Below are 17,586 nucleotides of genomic sequence, written 5' to 3' on the forward strand. Positions count from 1 at the left end.
GCAGGGGGATGTGGGTGTGAGTCCTCATGGGGAAAGCCCAACATGGACTGTCTGCAGGCCCATGGCTTAAGAAAGGACTGTAATGTTTAACTTTTAACTTTACTTCTTAATTTTTCGACTTTATACTGAGAAGAACTGTAGTGTAGAACTTTCTAACTTCAGTCTTTATTTTTCCACTTTTGTACCTAAGATTTTGTACCTAGGTACCTTTGTACTTAAGATGGCAACTTTTCACTGTACTACTGTATCCCTGTACTTGAATATACGTGACAATAAAACCTAAATCTAAATCTGTTAGATGTTCCATAAAGTATATTTTTGAACAAAAAAGCATGGGTACAGAATCTGAGCTGGTAAATGTCTTCATATAAAATGCACACCTCAAATCCATTGTACCTGACGGTCACATTTCCAAGACAATAATGAAACCAGGGGACCACGTTTATGAAAGATCGATTGGGTACTAAAATCCCTCAAATAGTTTCCATCTTGAAGCGTTACTGGATACAACCTCCACACCCCCGTGCCCCCACAACCCCATCAGATTCCCATTTAATAAAGTCAGAGGCTCTTTCCTTGTAAGGAAATAATAAAATATTCTGAAAGTGGAATACTTGTTATTGGGTGCAGGAAGGTCAATCCAAATAATAGTATTAAACAGTGAGACGAGGACAGTGGGGAACACAATAGTGAAAGACAAATGCAAGAATGATTCCAGGAACTTCTTAACACAGAGTGCCGATTCTTGGAATAGTTTCTTATTGGAGGTTTAAAAAGAGCAGGTACCGGAATTGTATGTGCGGTTAATAGCATAGATGTAAATAGTATAGGAGACTGTGGAGTGTCTTGGCCACATTGGATAGTGTTGGTTATCAGTGTCGATTTCCCTATATTCAGAAGCCTCTCAGCCCACGCTTCATCCCACTACCCTATCCCCAAGTTTACATCCAGGAAGTTCCAGATGGTCTGGTCTCCTCGACCTACCACCACAACCCCATCTAATTTCCCTCTACCATACTGAAAGATGTTAAATAAGGAAACTCACTAAAACCAAAGCAACATATCACACGAATCCACCACTGCGATGACAAAAAAAAACACATCCAAACTGCAAAATATTGATGAATCTTTACGAACACCCAAGAAGGTAGACAGGGCCTCTATTTGATGTATTAATGTTTCGTCTGAAAGATGGCACTTCCAACAGCACTGCATTCCCTCAGTACTGCACTGGGCAGTCTGGGCATTGTTTCAGAGAGCTACGGCACAAGCATTGCAATTGGATGCAACATGATCAATCGGGAAAAGTTGGAATTTTTTTTGTTGCATTTTTTTGCGATGTGCAGTCACAGCAATGAAATGATGAAACTGCGCTGTCACAGATTCCAGCGAAATTTCCCACACTTCCGACAAGACAAGGAGAAATTAGCAAGGGGTACGCAAATGTCAACAAGCTTCATTTGTTGGATTATCTGACATACTGCACCCCCAGCCTCCAGCAATAAACTCCCTCTCAGCTCTCCCGGTGGCCTGGCGTGTACTGACAGCGGCCCTAGCAGAAGAGAACTGCTTTCAGCCCATAAATTAGCCAGTTAGTCTGAGAGCTACAGTTGAACAAAAAATCACCTTGCTTTAGGAAGGGGAATCAGATAAGGGTCCTGCTCTTTACTGTTTTCCAGCGACACCCTCTGCAAAGAATCGGGCTGTGATTCCTCCGCAGCTGAATAGCCCTAAACATGCGTGTGGGAGTCCTGCTTTTTTTCCTGAATGAGAAAGCAGCACTCTGATGACAGGAGGATATGGGAGAGAAAAAAAAAATCGGGAAGAAGGGAGGAAAATTATTTTGTGAATGTTAATTTAGAAAGGGTGATTTAAAAGAAAAGTTGATGTTGGGGAGCAGAGAATGTAGACACAGAAACAAAAAGGAAACCATACTCCAAAATAGAGCGAAAGAAGTCCCAGATTTCCCCTCCCTGGCGTGTTCCTGCGCGGTACAATGTTGCTTTAAATTGTATCCCAGTCGAGTTCCACGTGATTGAGGCGAAGAGTTTGATACAAAGTGACCTGTAGTTGAAATTGACTCGAGTGAATTCGCAGCTTGTAACTTTCGCTCATTCAGCCTGCGTTTCCCCTGCTCTGGATAAACAACTATCGCGATCTTTTATTTTCGTTTTATTTTTAAAAAAAAGTGTTAGAATTTTTTTTTGTCAGAATGCCGGAACAGATCAGCATCTCCGAGTTTGTGAGTGAAACTTTGGAGGACATCAACTCGCCGATCACCTCCAACTTTACCTCGAAAATGATGAGCTGCAGGAACACGGTAGCTGCGCTGGAAGAGGTCAGTGCACTTTTGTGACTGTAAAGTGGCAGGGGGTTGAAGAAAAGTAACAAGGCAAGCCTTTAATCCTACAGGATGTTCCTTTCTTGTGCAGTTCCAGCGCTGCTAATGATTCGCGATTCTTTGTGTTCCCACAACGTGTGGATTTTACCGAAGTTCAGTTGGGAAACATTTTATTTCTTCCGTATCGTATCCCGTCCTTTGGATCAGCTCTGATGAATGAGAAACGAGGTTTCTAGTAATCATTTATTTTATAATTTATAAGCAAAGATATATTCTTGAGCAGGTGCCCGTCTCGGGAAATTTGCAATTTTGCTTTCGGGAATAATGGCAGATGGAGAGGGAGGCGTTGTCTGAAAACTGTGGTTACACATTGAACAGTCGCTGCGCGTCTTCCCCTTTCAAGCGCCTCCAGCTGATGACTGTGAGGCTGATCTCACCTTGTTTATAAACAGCAGCCAGAGGTAAAGCATCCCATTTTGATGGTATCTTATTGTTTTCTGTGATCCCTCGCGGCTCTCCCACATTCCCCATGATATAGACTTGACTCTCTGTGTGACCTTGCTCACAGAGTTCTGCGACCCTTGGAAGGGGGAGTGGGGGGGGGGGGGGGGGGTTGTCGCTTCCCAACACCATTCCCACCCTCCGCTCTCGCAGACAACAGTATGAAAGCTGCCTGATTCACCTCTCTCCTCAGAACAGGAGGAGGCTATTCGGTCCATCGAGCCTGTTCTGTCATCTATTCGATCTGTATCGTAACTTTCTCCAACTGCCTTGGTTCCAGATCCTTCAGTAGTCTCTCCTGATGAATCTCGGGTTGTAATATTTTTCAGCAGCATCTGCGGCCTCTTAGTGTTTGTGTGTGTGTGTGTGTGTGTGTGTGTGTGGGTGTGGGGGGGGGGGGAGAAGGGGGGTCGTCGCAAATTTTCACCAGCCGCTGTCTGAAGAAATGCTTCCTGACATCGCCCGTGAACAGGCTAATAAAATTACGTCCCCTCCTGCTGGACTTTCCCACCAGATAAGGCTCTGGGCCAGGTGCTGAAAAATGGGATTACAATAGTTAGGTGGTTGCTTTTTGACCAGTGCGCACTCGATGGGCCGAAGGGCCGCCTTCTGTGCTGTAGGCCTCTAACACTGGATGACAATGACTCTCTTTGCCTATTGAATCCTTGAATTAAATTTCAATGGGGTACTGCCATTGCTAATTGAGGCATTGTGAGGCTTTGATAGCTGGAACCTATAGGGTGTGATCAGGGAATGGGATGCTAACCCATTGCTGTAACCGCAGGTCACAAATTACAGGTAAATTCCATCAAGTTGCAAATTTTGAATTCCATAAATCTGGTAGTTCTTAACTGGTCAACAAAAGTTCTTCAGGGTGGGGAACAAAGTGACTCTTAAGGATTTGTGCTGTTGAGGGGGTTCAAAACATCGGGGGGGGGGGGGGGGGGACATGACATTCAAATTGGAACTTGGCTTATTTAGGGGTCAGGTCCATCCACAGCATCAGTCGTTCATTTTTTGTATAATAAATACTGAAAACACTGGGGAAACCTCACAGATGTGACAACGTTTGTGGAGAGAGAAGGAGTTAATATTTCAAGCCCGATATGACTTCTGCAGAGGAGTCATATCGGACTAGAGACATTAACTCTGTTTCTCTCTGCATAGATGATGCCAGACCTGCTGCATTTCTCCAGCATTTCTGTTTTTAGATTTCCATATTTTGCTTTTATTTCTTCTTTTTCCTGTGTTAGTGTAATACAGACTGTCATGAGTAACTTTGACAGCAACCTTACTGACTGATAATCTCTTGGGTCTATGATAATATTTACTGTCTGATTTTGGTACTGAATTCATCAACGTTAGCAGTTGAAAAGGTTCCCTTGGTTAAGGCATAGCAACATCAGCAAAGGATTCTATTCTTGGTTAACTAACTCTCTGCTGGGAATGCAGGCATGCGGATCTGGGCTCTAATGATCATCTATAATCAAATAGTTAATGAATATTCATTGTCCTCTGATTGCATGTGAAAATTAGAGCTCTGGATGACATACTGGAGAATTATTACCTCCCAGTCTTTATTCCAGTTAAGAAATGTGGTGAGTTCAAGAGCAGGAGTAAATGTAAAACTACCAGCAGAAATGCAGCTGAATAAGAAGTCATTATGTTCACAATTTCTAAATAATTCATTTGTAAGTTCCTGTGTTTACATTTACAATGAGAACTGTCCGTGTAAATTTACGTAGTGACATTTACCTTCCTCCCTCAAACCCAAGCCACTGCTCCCCTGTGGAGGTTCTGCAGTGCTGTCTCTGGTTGAAGAGTGTAATTATAATGTGACATGTTTACATTATAAATTAGACTGTAAGGAATTAAAATGAAAATCTAAACCTAGGAGTTGAATGTATGGATTTAAACTGACATTTTTAAAATTAAATCTAGTCTAATTACTACTGCTGTCTGATCTGATGTCATCTGAAGACCATACTCAATGTTGACACAATTGTGAAAGCTTGACTGCACATAATGCAAAAGAAAGAGCAACCACATGGCTCTAATGTGACTGTATGATGAATATGATATTTCCAGTGTGCTTGAGGTTCAGTCGTGGGTGCTCTTTCTGATGCCTTCGGCTGGGGGTTTTGCTCCTGACCATCAATAGTTGTATACTGTCTCTATAGTGTTGTTGCAAAGTGGTTTTCATAGAATCCCTACAGTGCAGAAGGAGACCATTCAGCCCACTGAGTCTGCAACAACCCTCTGAAGAACATCCCATTACTCCACCCATTTTATTCCTAGCCTGGCTAATCCACCTAATTTATACATCCCTAGACACCACAGGCAATTTAGCATGGCCTATCCACCTAACCCGCATATCTTTGATTGTGGGAGGAAACCAGAGTACCCAGAGGAAACCTATGCAGGCACACAGAGAACGTGCAAACTCCAGACAAACAGTTACCCAAGATTGGAATTGAACCTAGGTCCCTGGTGCTGTGAAGCAGCAGTGCTAACCACTGAGCCACTGTGCTGTTTTGCTGTGTTAGGCTATAGTCAATGTTGAAAATTAGGAAATACAGCCGCCAATTTGCACAAAGTAAGCTCTCGCTGAAAGCAAAGTAATGGTGACCGGATAATCTGCTTTGGTGATGGTTGGATGGATAAATATTAGTCATCTCAAGTGACCTCCTCCTTCACTTCTTTGAATTAACCATGTCACACCCACTTAAGAGGGCAGAGAGGGTCCTCAGTTTAATTTCTCATCTAAAAAACAGCAACTCTGACAGTGCAGAACTTACCCAGTAATGCACTGGGTGTGTCAGGGATTTGATTTCCACTCCTGTCTGTCAGTCCTGAAACTGTTGTGTAAATTTGAGTTGAAGCTTGTCCTGTTTGCAGAGTGATGTATCCTGTGTGAAATGAAAACACATTAATACTGACGGTTGTAATGAATGCAGGCCTAAAGAAAGGAAATGTTTGATAACTATGCATATGAAGGAGTGCACAAACAGGATGACCTTTCTTCTGTGGTGACCTCCTCCCTTGTGAGGAAGGCTTCCTATTCATCCTGGAGCACACAAGCTGAGAAAACCTCAGTGGCAGAAAATTGCCAAGGGGTGGATTTGTCTGAATGGCATTGGAGTAGCTGGTTTGTGCTTTCCTGAAGGTGCTGATCTGAGTATGGCTCTATAGGTGATTGGTAGCCTTGCTAGTACTCCACCAAAGTATTCAGTCTTCATCTGCCACCTGAATATAGGAGTAACACTGTGTCCTCTTTGGCCACAGAAGGCATCACTGAAAAGCTTCACCTCCTGTCTCCTGTCCAAGTTTTTAGGATTTGGAATGTGCTGTCTGGCACAGTGGTGGAGTTAGATTCATAGGAGGTTTCAAAAGAGAGCTGGATACATATCTGAATATAGAGGACTATGGAGATGGGGCTGGAGAATGGGACTAGCTGCGTAGCTCTTTGGCAGGAATAACTATGCCTCTCTTAGATGGGTCTCCTGAGAGAGCCTTGCCCGACTGGTTCCCTATGGTGTTGGTTTTTATGTAGCTTTCCCCAACACACTGTTGGTCGTGCCTCCGGTAGGCCCCGCCAGAAAGAGCAAACAGCCACTCTCGGTTGCAGCTGGAGTGATGGTATTGGCTGGCTGATTGACCGACGGAATTCAGTAATTGACCATTTGTGGTTATGGCTGGAGCGGTACTGTTAGCTGGTTTCAGAAAGAAGGTGCGAGACAGCTGTAGATCCATGTGGGTCTGGCCCCGTTCAGATAGGCACAAGACCCCTAATTCAAGTTAGGGTGATGTCGAAAGAATTGCGGGATGGGGATACTGGTTACACAAGTTCCACTCGTGCGTAGTGGCAGCATCATGCAATAAGTACCAAATGCCATTTAACATCCATTATTCGGTCTTCTTGGCTAGATAGAGACCTAATGACGATGACCCCTGCCTATGAACTCCCAGTCCGGTTGTCAGGCGTGAGGTCTGGGAGCCACGTGGATGTCCTTTTTGTTGTTGAATGGCCTCCCCAATGACAAAACACATCAGATGATGAGACGTTTCCAGTCCAAGTCCTAGATGGTGGGTGTTTGCCCTCACTGGGTTTTGCACTGTGGTAGGCCCTGCTGTTCTGTTTTTGCCCACTCGTCTTAACACCACCGGCTTGCTTAGCTGGTAGAGGTTTACAATTCGTCGACGAGCGACATTAAAAACTCTGACAAGGCACTTCCATGTATCAAACTAGCCAGTACAAACATGATGGATTGAATGGCCACCTTCTGTCCTGTAAAATTCAATGATTCTAAACAGTGACCTGTGTGGTGCTAGCTGAGGAAAGATGCTTAGTACAGAGGAGATGAATCATGAGCATTCTGGGAGGCAAAGACTGAAAGAAGTCCCTTCATGTAGTCGAAATCCAAACATGACATTCAGCTCCACAATTTTCCTATGTGTTAGCCCATGTTTTTCCAGATAAACAGTGGAATAAACCTCAGACACACCTGTCTAGTACATTTGAACAGAGCATAACTGTTTGGTTTCCAAATATTTAAAATCCTTAGTTTTTCCAGCTTGTGTATTAAGCTCTGACATAACACGATTAGCATATTTAAAGGCAGACTTTGCTAATACTCAAAATATTCATGGAGGTATGATTTGAGACGACACTGAGCCCAACAATACAAAACAACTGAATAAACATTACATCAGATTTGTAAGTTACACCAATTGTTATTTGTGAATAAGTTTCAAATCTCTTGCATTTCGTATCCAACAGACACATGTTCCATGATTTCAAGAAGTCCCAAATACTTAACAGTGAATGATATGCTTTCAGTATTTTAATGATTTAGCTAATTTGCACGCAGCATGTTCTCACAAACAGTAATTTTTTAAATACAAGGCAAAATTTGCATTAATGTAACACTTTTCACAACCTCAATGTCCCAAAGCACTTTGTAACTAACTTGTTGAATTGTAGTCACCATTTGCAATGTAGAAAATGACCAAATTATCTGGTTTAGTGGTTGAAAGATACTTATTGGCAAGGTACTTGCTTTTCAAAATAGCACTGTGGAATTTTTTTTTATGTGCCTCCAAATAAATGGCAGCTTCCTCAGTGCTGTGTTCCTTTGTACTACACTGAGGGTGTCCGTAAAAACTGTATGCTGAATCCTCAGCCTCCTGATTTGCAGTACAGAGTGCCACCAACGCAGCGATGGCAGCTGCCAATTAAGTTAATGGTGCAATTAATTATAACCTGGCTGAAAAAATATATGACACGATCATTGTATCAATTGAGTTAATACAGTTAATCACTATCCACCAGTAAAGAACAGAACAGTTACGAATAATAGGCCACATTGTGCGGGTAAAATAATAGATGTGTTAATGTTGCATGTTGGTATTTAATATGCAAATATTCAGCAAAATTAGGAATTGAAATGTGTTCAGTTATGGATCTCCAGAACTTGCCACTTGATTTCTGCCTTTTTGCTGTTAATTCTATCAGTGTGTGAGGTCCTTGTTGCATACAGTTATCAGCTTGCACCTCCAACAAGTTACAGGGTAAAGTATATTCAATCTGATAGGTGCAGAGAAAAAAAATCATCATGCCTCATGCCCCAGGATTTTCCACCCCAGCAAAGTTTATCTTAATAAATTAAACCCTCAGGATGGCTCAGTGAGTAATAGCTGTTGGAACCTTGTTGCCTCAGTACTCCTCAGCTGTGGGGGAAGAGCCAAGGGAGTTAGGATTTTGTACAGACGTGAGTTTGAAGTAGGATTCTGCTCGATTGCGATGGTTTCAAAGGTGGTACAATCCTGCTCCTCCCTGTTTTCTCAACACTCGCAGATAGTGAAATGGCACTTGGGTGAGGTCACAAAATCAATAACATTGTACTCTGGGCAGAGACCTATCCTTTAGTTGAGAACTGGGAACTATTGGAGTAATAAAAAGAAAATTTAATCTTACAGCACAGAAGGCCCATTATGCCCACATCAGCTCTTTCAACTAATCAATTAGCACCACAACCCTGCTCTTTCTCCACTGTCCCTGCAATTCCTTGCACTTCAAGCAATCATCCAATTCCCTTTTGAATATTACTGTTGATTTTGTTCCCACCACCCTTTTCAGGCAGTGTGGACATAATCATAGCTTTAGCTATGTATCTTTTCTCTCTTCATCTTACCCCTTTCTCTTTTGCCAAATATCTTAAATCCATGTAATTACCAATCCTTTTAACAGTGGCACCAGTCGTCCTTTATTTCGCTTTTTATAATGCTTCATGATTTTGAACACTCCTATTAAATCTTCCCTTTATGTTGTCTCATCTCCGGGGTTTAATCACAGCTTCTGTAGTCTCTCCAAATAGCTTAATATCGAAATCATTCCCTATGAAACATGCTCTCTACTTAAGAATTCTCATTATATTCACTGCTATGCAAAAAGCGTCTAGTCAATGTTTGATTTTTATTCACTTTGCCAGTTAGTTTTATGTATCTAGTGCAGGCTAACATTTTCCATCAAACCTAATTCAGATTCCTTGTCTGCAAATTTACCACACGCGTGTCTGACTCCAAAGGCACACTGAAGCTTAGGAGACTTGACCACAATTGCACAAACAACTGAGCATACAATTTTCCAAGTTTGGCTCCTTGTGGTCTTCATATCTGACTCTATTTGACATGCGCCATCCTTTGGGGGAGAAAAACACAAATAAATATTTCCATGTAGTTGTGGACTTTGTCACTCATTCTGAAAAGTCAAATCCAGAATTGGCCTGAAGGCTATCACTGAATCACAGAAACGTGCTGCACAGAAGGAAGTAATTCAGCTCATTGTGCCTGTTTTGTCTCCTTGAAGAAGCAGTCAAGCTTAGTTCCACATCCCTTTTCTGTCTGTGACCTTGTTACATTCTTTAACCTCACGTACCTGCCTAGTTTTAAAAGTCTTTGATGGATCACTGATGCCCGAGTAAGGTGATAAATGGTGGTGCGCTTGTGCAGGCATTTTTGTATCCTGTGTGACAAAATCAGTTTCTGCCCTGGTTGATTTATGCAGTTGCAAAGGATTTTTTGAGTAAACAGGGCATTTGTTTTGTTAAAGAACAAGATTTTCTCTCCCCTCTGTGTTCCATGACAGCAATTATTAAAGATTTCCATGTATTTGATCCAGCAGAAAATGTGTTTAAACGAAATTGGAATGTTCAAAATTGGCAACTGTCTAGTAAAACCATCTTACTCTCCCTCTGACAATAAATCAGTTTGAATAATTTGGTTTAAAAAAAAGCCTCTGGGAATGAAGGTTTTTTTAAATACATATTCAATGCTTTGTTAAGGCGTGGAGTGCACTCCCTGAAATGGTGGGGAAGCAGATTCAATACTCACTACATTTTTCCAACAGAAAATTGGATCAGTGCTTGTGGAAGAAAATTTGCAGGCTGTTGGGGAACAAGTGGAGGACTATGATTAATTGGCTAGCTTTTTCAAAGAGCTGGCATGGGACGATGGGCTGAGTGGTTGTTACATGCCTCAGAGGTATGCAGAGATGACACTAATTTCCATGTTTGTAATACATCTTATTCACGGTGCTTTACCATGTCAGCTCCACCTTTAAAGTTTTATGCTTTAAGCAACATCTACAGTTGTTTACTTTTGAGTGTACACTCAAGCTTAACCAGTCGAGCACAGTGTGTGCCAATATCAAACAGACTTGCGTAATTAAACAAAATGAATGCTATAGTTTAATTATTTGTTGCTTGATTGGGAAATGCACTCTTCCCCAGAATTTGCTAGATTGGCTTAGTGCTTGCCAGTCTTAAACCATTTGTTGGAAGTCAGATATTTATGCTTTAAAACATTCCATGATTTCTTCCTTGATACCCCTTAACCATAAAGGTGTAAGTGTTGTGCTGGTGTTGGTGTTTGGGCAAGTGGTGTTGGTTGGTGAGGTTATTACTCACATCCACTTCTCCATATCAGTCTACATAATGCTGTTCTTCAATATGATTGATTGTCAACACTTGAAGGTTGTCTCCAAAAATAGATTGGATTTAAGTATTGACCTGTAGCTGAAACAGAAACATTATCAATTAAGTTCCTCTTGTGGCACAGAGGTATTGTCCCTACCCTTGGACCAAGAGGTCTGGGTTCAAGTCCCAACTGCTCTAGAGGTGTGTAATTACATTTTCTTGGGGCAGCATGGTGGCTCAACAGTTAGCACTGCTGCCTCACAGCGCCAGGGACCTGGGATCGATTCCAGCCCTAGGTGTCTGTCTGTGTGGCGTTTGCACAATCTCCCCGTGTCTGCATGGCTTTCCTCCGGGTGCTCCGGTTTCCTCCCACAGTCCAAAGATGTGTAGGCTAGTTGGATTGGCCATGCTACATTGCCCATAGTGTTCAGGGACCTGTAGGTTAGGTGGGTTATAGGGGGATGGGTCTGGGTGGGATACTCTGAGTGTCAGTGTGGACTTGTTGGGCCAAAGGGCCTGTTTCCACACTGTAGGGATTCTATGATAGCTACGGTATAAAATTTGATAGCAAGCCAAATATAGAAGTTTTGAAATCAATGACCAAAAGCATGATCAAAAAGGTGGGTTTTAAGTAAAATCTTAGAAGTGAGATGCAAGGAGAGATCAACAGCAAATTCCAACTTGGTGTCAAAAGCTGAGACCATGGCCACCATGATTACCAACAGCTCAAATGTGCAGAAGTTAAGTCTTTACTTCCACTTCTAGTTTGCTAGCTTTTGAAGTCCCAACTTTGGCTTTATCACTTTCATTTAACATGACTTCTTCCTGCTGCCTTAGCTGTTAGCCTACATACGCTTTTGAACGTGACTCCTTGTTTCAGGCTCCTTAGCTTGAATGTTGTAGGAACAGAAGAAGACCATGAAGCCTCTGCCATTCATCAATTCAGTTACATCCTGTCTGATCGACTCATGAACTCTGTCTATTTGCATTACATTCTTTAACTAAAAAATAAAGTATAGATCTCAGTCTTGAGCTTCAATTGTTCCTGACATCCTTTAGCTTTATGGGAGTAGTTACTGCTTTTTGTTATTTATATAAATGGCTTGGATGTGACCATGGGAGGTATGGTTAGTAAATTTGCAGATGACATCAAAATTGGAGGTGTAGTAGACAACCAAAAAGTTTATCTCAGAGTACAAAGGGACCTTGATCAGATGGGCCAATGGGCCGAGGAGTAGCAGATGGAGTTTAACTTAGATAAATGTGAGGTGCTGCATTTTGGAAAGGCAAATCAGGGCAGAACTTATACACTTAATGGTAAGGTGCTGGGGAGTGTTGCTGCACAAAGAGACCTTGGATTTTAGTTCATAGTTCCTTGAAAATGGAGTCACAGGTAGGCAGTATAGTGAAGAAGGCATTTGGTATGCTTGCCTTTATTGGTCAGTATAGGAGCCAGGAGATCATGTGGCTGTACAGGACATTGGTTAGGCCACTTTTGGAATACCTGTGTTCAATTCTGGTCTCCCTGCTTTAGGAAAGATGTTGTGAAACTTGAGAGGGTGCAGAAAAGATTTACAAGAATGTTGCCAGGGTTGGAGGATTTGAACTATAGGCAGAGGCTGAATAGATTGGGGCTATTTACTGTGAAACGCCAGAGGCTGAGGGATGACCTTATAGAAGTTTGTAAAATCACAAGGGACATGGATAGGGTGAACAGCCAAAGTCTTTTCCCCAGGGTAGGGAAACCCAAAACTGAAGGGTATAGGTTTAAGGTGAGAGGATAAAGATTTAAACGGGATCTAAGGGGCAACTTTCTCGCACAGAGGGTGGTGCATGTGTGAAATGAATTGCCAGAGGAAGTGGTGGAGGCTGGTACAGTGACAAATTTAAAAGGCATCTGGATGGGTATATGAATATTGGCAAATGGGAGTAGATTAATTTGGGATATCTGGTCGGTGTGGATGAGTTGGACCGAAGGGTCCATTTTCATGCTATACATCTCTATACCAACCTTAATGCGAAAAAAGGTGATTTCCCTTCTAAGTGGCCTAGCCCTAAGTTTAAGGTTATGTTCACTATTTCTTATTTTCCCCAATGGAGGGAATAATTTATTGTAATGTTGACCATGGCTCAGTATTGGTTTCTTCAGTCAGAAGTATTCTGGTGCTGGGTGAGAGACTCAGGCACATAACTCCAGACAGATAGCCGCAGTGCAGTACTGAGGGACTGCAGCACTGTCCCAGGTGTTGACTTTCAGATGAAAGGTTAAACTGAGCATCATCCAACTCTTTGGGTGATTTGTAAAAATCGCAGAGTAGTACAACTTGAAGAAGACCAGGGGGAATTTCCCCAGTCTCTTGGCAAACATTCGTCACTAAACCTTGCTGCTTCTGGAAGCTTGCTGTGTGCACATGGATGGCTATGATTCTTCTATTACAACAGTGACTGAATTGGTTGTGAAGTGTTTTGGGATACATAATATTGGACATGTTGGATAAATGTAAGTTTTTATTTTGCAAAACGATTGTGCTGTTTAAGGCTCCTACTCTCTGCAGAACAATAGTATACAGTATCTTTAAGGGCAAGTTCTGTCTGAATAGCACTGTAGAGAGTAACTGTTCCATGGAAGAGCATCTTGGAGGTTGCTTTAAGCAAATTCTGGTCTTGATATACTTGGGTACCTATGATCATGGGGAGTGCAATCCACAATTAAGGTCAATCCAGGTCAATATGAATAGCCTTAATTGGCTTTGTAACTGAATTGTAATGCTGTTGAGTGGTCGGCATTATTAGGGATATGATGTGCCTGGATGTTTTCTACCTCTGAATAACTTACCAAGGTATTATCTGTTCTCCTAAGGTTTATGCATAATCTCTTGTGTTCATACATTGAGACAGACATTACCCATTTTAAGTGGGTGTAGTATCTTGCCTGGAAAGACCACAGCAAGGAATGTAGCATGATTTCTTGTAACTGTGCTGTACAGATTGGAAAATACTTCACAGCTGCATCACAACCTGATGTGACAGAGAGTTGCACCGAGAGAGTTTCAGTTGCGTGCTGAGCACTGCAAACCCAGCTGAGGTGCTCGACTTGGCTTAGCAACATTCAGCCCTCTGACAGAGAGGGGAATTCCACAAAGACTTTTGCACTGCATTTGGTCCTCAATGGCTGGAATATGTGTTTTATTTCTTCTTGGTGGGGGGTGGAGGTGTCAGTATTGACTTAAGCTGTCAAACCTCCTCACTTGACTGATCATAGAAAAACTCAGGAGGAGGTCATTCAGCCCATTATTCCTTTGCCAGCAATTGACAGCTGTTACATTATCAGATTCATCATGAATCTGCTTTGAGGCAGTGAATTCCAGACTGTAACAACTGGCTGTATCATTCTATCTTCTCTGCCACTTGCTAATTATCTTTAAATCTGTGTCCTTTAGTTACGAATCCTCCTGCCAGTGGAAATGGGTTCTCATTGCTTACTCTATCAAAGCCTTTCAAGAGCTTGATTTGAACACCTTTTTTAAAAAAAAAAGTCCTGCAAGTGAAGAAATTACGTACTTGAGACACTAAGGCACTACTATTGCCATGGAACTGTGCTGTAACGTAAATCAGGAGTGGGGGACGGGAATAAAATAGAGCAGATTGTGCTACAAGAACAACAAATGCCTTTTTTCAGACTTGGGAAGTGACTGTGGACAAAGGGAGGTCTGTATTGTTTTGTTGTTTAAATGTGGATGAATTCCAAGTTGATGCAGTAGGCTGTTGCCAGTAATTCTTTATCTACGCACAGTAAATAATAACTGCATGTTGATTTGTCTGTCTGTTATGACAGCCTTCTCTCCTTTTTGCTTCTAAGAGCTATCACTCACTGACTGGTTGTTTTGTAGGTTTTGGTGGCCCCTCTAGTACATGCTTGCTGTAGTCACTTCTTGCCTTGGCTTAGACAGAGGGTATTAATTTGACCCTCTGCTGAAGCCTTGCCTGATCTCTGACGACATTCAGCAGAAGTTGCTGATTTCTAGTCAGAATTATGAACCCTGGGTAAAATCTTCCTTTCCAGCTTTTGGAGATTTGTTACGACCGTTCTCCCAGCCAAGGATTGCCAATTCGTTATGAACTTGAACAAGGAGGGAGGAACTGACTTCCCTTCTCTTACCATCTTCTGTCTGTTGTGACAAAATTAACTTGGAGGTCCCTTAGCCCATGGATACCTGTTCCAATTTCAATGTATTTATGTTTTGAAAGAAGTCAAATTAACCAGCCTTCCTTGAGTTAAAGAGAGTTATTAGCTACTAAAATGCAACTCTGATTAGAAATGTGAAATGAATAAAGAGTTGTAGAAATCAGCCTTTGCTTTGTCCTTGTGGAACATTGTGGCTGTTAAATTGGGTGATTCTAGTAGTGTTGACTCAGCAGTTTTAGTTGTTTGGAGATTCTGAGTTCTGCAGATTAGCTGAAAGGTGTTGTCCAATTTCCTGTTGAACTGTAGCTTCTTGCTGCGGTCTTGGTCCCAGCAGTCAGGGACAATTCTTGTTCTTTTTGCTTTGCCCTGAAAGCGTTGGGCAGTCTAGTCTATTCCCCGCAGTAACCTTGACTGCACGCACTCTTTAGCTCAGTAGTACTAGAATACCAGATTAACAGCAGAAGAACAGGGTAGCACTGCAACACTAGACAAATGTGTTAGCACCAGAAATGTAATTCATTTTAAACCCCTTCTTGAGTTTTCTCTTGCCAGGAATACACAAACATGTCTCTTGCCCCCAAAAACCTGTTACCTCATGAGAACCGCATGGGAATAGAAGTCACATACGGTGGTTTAGGCATTTAATGTTTTAACAAAGATCTGGAGCTCGGTTTGCGGTTGGAGTTGTTGGTCGGTTCACCAAGCTGACTGTTTCGTCTCCCTTCTAGGTGACATCATCAGTGTTGTGTAGCCTCTACCAAAGCTCTGAATGTCTATGGTCCGGTCTATCAAAGTGGGCAGAAAAACCAGAAACAAGACTGCCCACCATGACAGACCGGACCATATAAATTCAGAGCAGGACAGAACAACAGCGCTTCAACGGAGGCTACATAGCACTGACGATGTCACCTAGAAGGGAGACAAAATGTTTGCATGAAAACCAGTCAGCTCGTTGAACCAACCAACAACTCCATGCATTTGCATTGTATCAATTTTTTAGCAGTTTCTTTTGAAAGTTCTTTAACCCTCTTTTTCAGGTGCAATATTCCATGGTCCAACTCTTTTGAATAAACAGTTTATTTGTCCTTTTCCTTTTTGCAAACAAAATGACATGCCTTACTTAAATTCTGTATGTCCATAAGTAATTTTGGACTGTCATGACAATGGATCACAACGTACAGACCTCCATCCACTGTCACGCTAGCTGATAACATGACAAGGTTATCATGACTTTATAACCAGATTTGGGTGTGGGGTGGGAGTGCCAAGAAGGATAGAGAGGGAGGTAAAAGGGGTGGAGGAGTTGCATTACTGGTCAAAGAGGGTATCACAGCTGGATATCACAGAGGGCACTATGGAGGACTTGAGCAGTGAGGCAATATGGGCAGAGCTCAGAAATAGAAAGGGTGCAGTAACAATGTTGGGGCTATACTACAGGCCTCCCAACAGCAAGCGTGAGATGGAGGTACAAATATGTAGACAGATTATGGAAAGATGTAGGAGCAACAGAGTGGTGGTGATGGGAGATTTTAATTTTCCCAACATTGACTGGGATTCACTTAGTGTTAGGGGTTTAGATGGAGCAGAATTTGTAAGGAGCATCCAGGAGGGTTCTATAGAGCAGTATGTAAATAGTCCAACTCGGGAAGGGGCCATACTGGACCTGGTGTTGAGGAATGAGCCTGGCCAGGTGGTTGAAGTTTCAGTAGGAGAATTACTTTGGGAATAGTGATCACAATTCCATAAGTTTTAGAATACTCATGGACAAAGATGAGCGTGGTCCTAAAGGAAGAGTGCTAAATTGGGGGAAGGCCAACTATAGCAAGATTCGGCAGGAGCTGGGGAATGTGGATTGGGAGCAGCTGTTTGAGGGTAAATCCACATTTGATATGTGGGAGGCTTTTAAAGAGAGGTTGATTAGAGTGCAGGACAGACATGTCCCTGTGAAAATGAGGGAAAGAAAGGGCAAAATTAGGGAACCATGGATGACAGGTGAAATTGTGAGACTAGCAAAGAGGAAAAAGGAAGCATACATAAGGTCTAGGCGACTGAAAACAGACGAAGCTTTGGAAGAATATCGGGAAAGTAGGACCAATCTGAAATGAGGAATTAAGCAGCCTAAAAGGGATCATGAAATATTTTTAGCAAACAGGGTTAAGGAAAATCCCAAAGCCTTTTATTCGTACATAAGGAGCAAGAGGGTAACTAGAGAAAGGGTTGGCCCACTCAAGGACAAAGGAGGGAAGTTATGCGAGGAGTCAGAGAAAATGAGTCTTGATGAGTACTTTGCGTCTGTATTCACCGAGGAGAGGGACATGAAGGATGTTGAGGTTAGGGATAGATGTTTGATTACTCTAGGTCAAATCAGCATAAGGAGGGGTGGGGAAGTGTTGGGGTATTCTAAAAGGCATTAGGGTGGACAAGTCCCCAGGTCCAGATGGGATCTATCTCAGGTTACTGAGGGAAGCGAGAGAGGAAATAGCTGGGGCCTTAACAGATATCTCTGCAGCATCCTTGAGCACGGACGAGGTCCCAGAGGACTGAAGAATTGCTAACATTGTCCCGTTGTTTAAGGAGGGTAG

At 42.4% G+C, this 17,586-nt stretch overlaps 1 protein-coding gene across 1 annotated transcript in view; it reads left to right on the plus strand.

Annotated features, from left to right (window-relative positions):
* The first annotated feature begins 1,935 nt into the window (after positions 1-1,935).
* LOC109929350 (arf-GAP with SH3 domain, ANK repeat and PH domain-containing protein 2-like) overlaps positions 1,936-17,586 on the plus strand; it is a 64,942-nt gene continuing 49,291 nt past the window's right edge. Inside the window, exon 1 of the mRNA XM_020529024.2 lies at positions 1,936-2,338. Within this exon, the coding sequence (XP_020384613.2) occupies positions 2,213-2,338 (126 nt within the window). The 5' untranslated portion in view covers positions 1,936-2,212. The remainder of the gene's footprint in view (positions 2,339-17,586) is intronic.

This window comes from Rhincodon typus, chromosome 27 (genome assembly GCF_021869965.1).
Source record: "Rhincodon typus isolate 14 chromosome 27, sRhiTyp1.1, whole genome shotgun sequence".
Lineage (NCBI taxonomy): Eukaryota > Metazoa > Chordata > Chondrichthyes > Orectolobiformes > Rhincodontidae > Rhincodon > Rhincodon typus.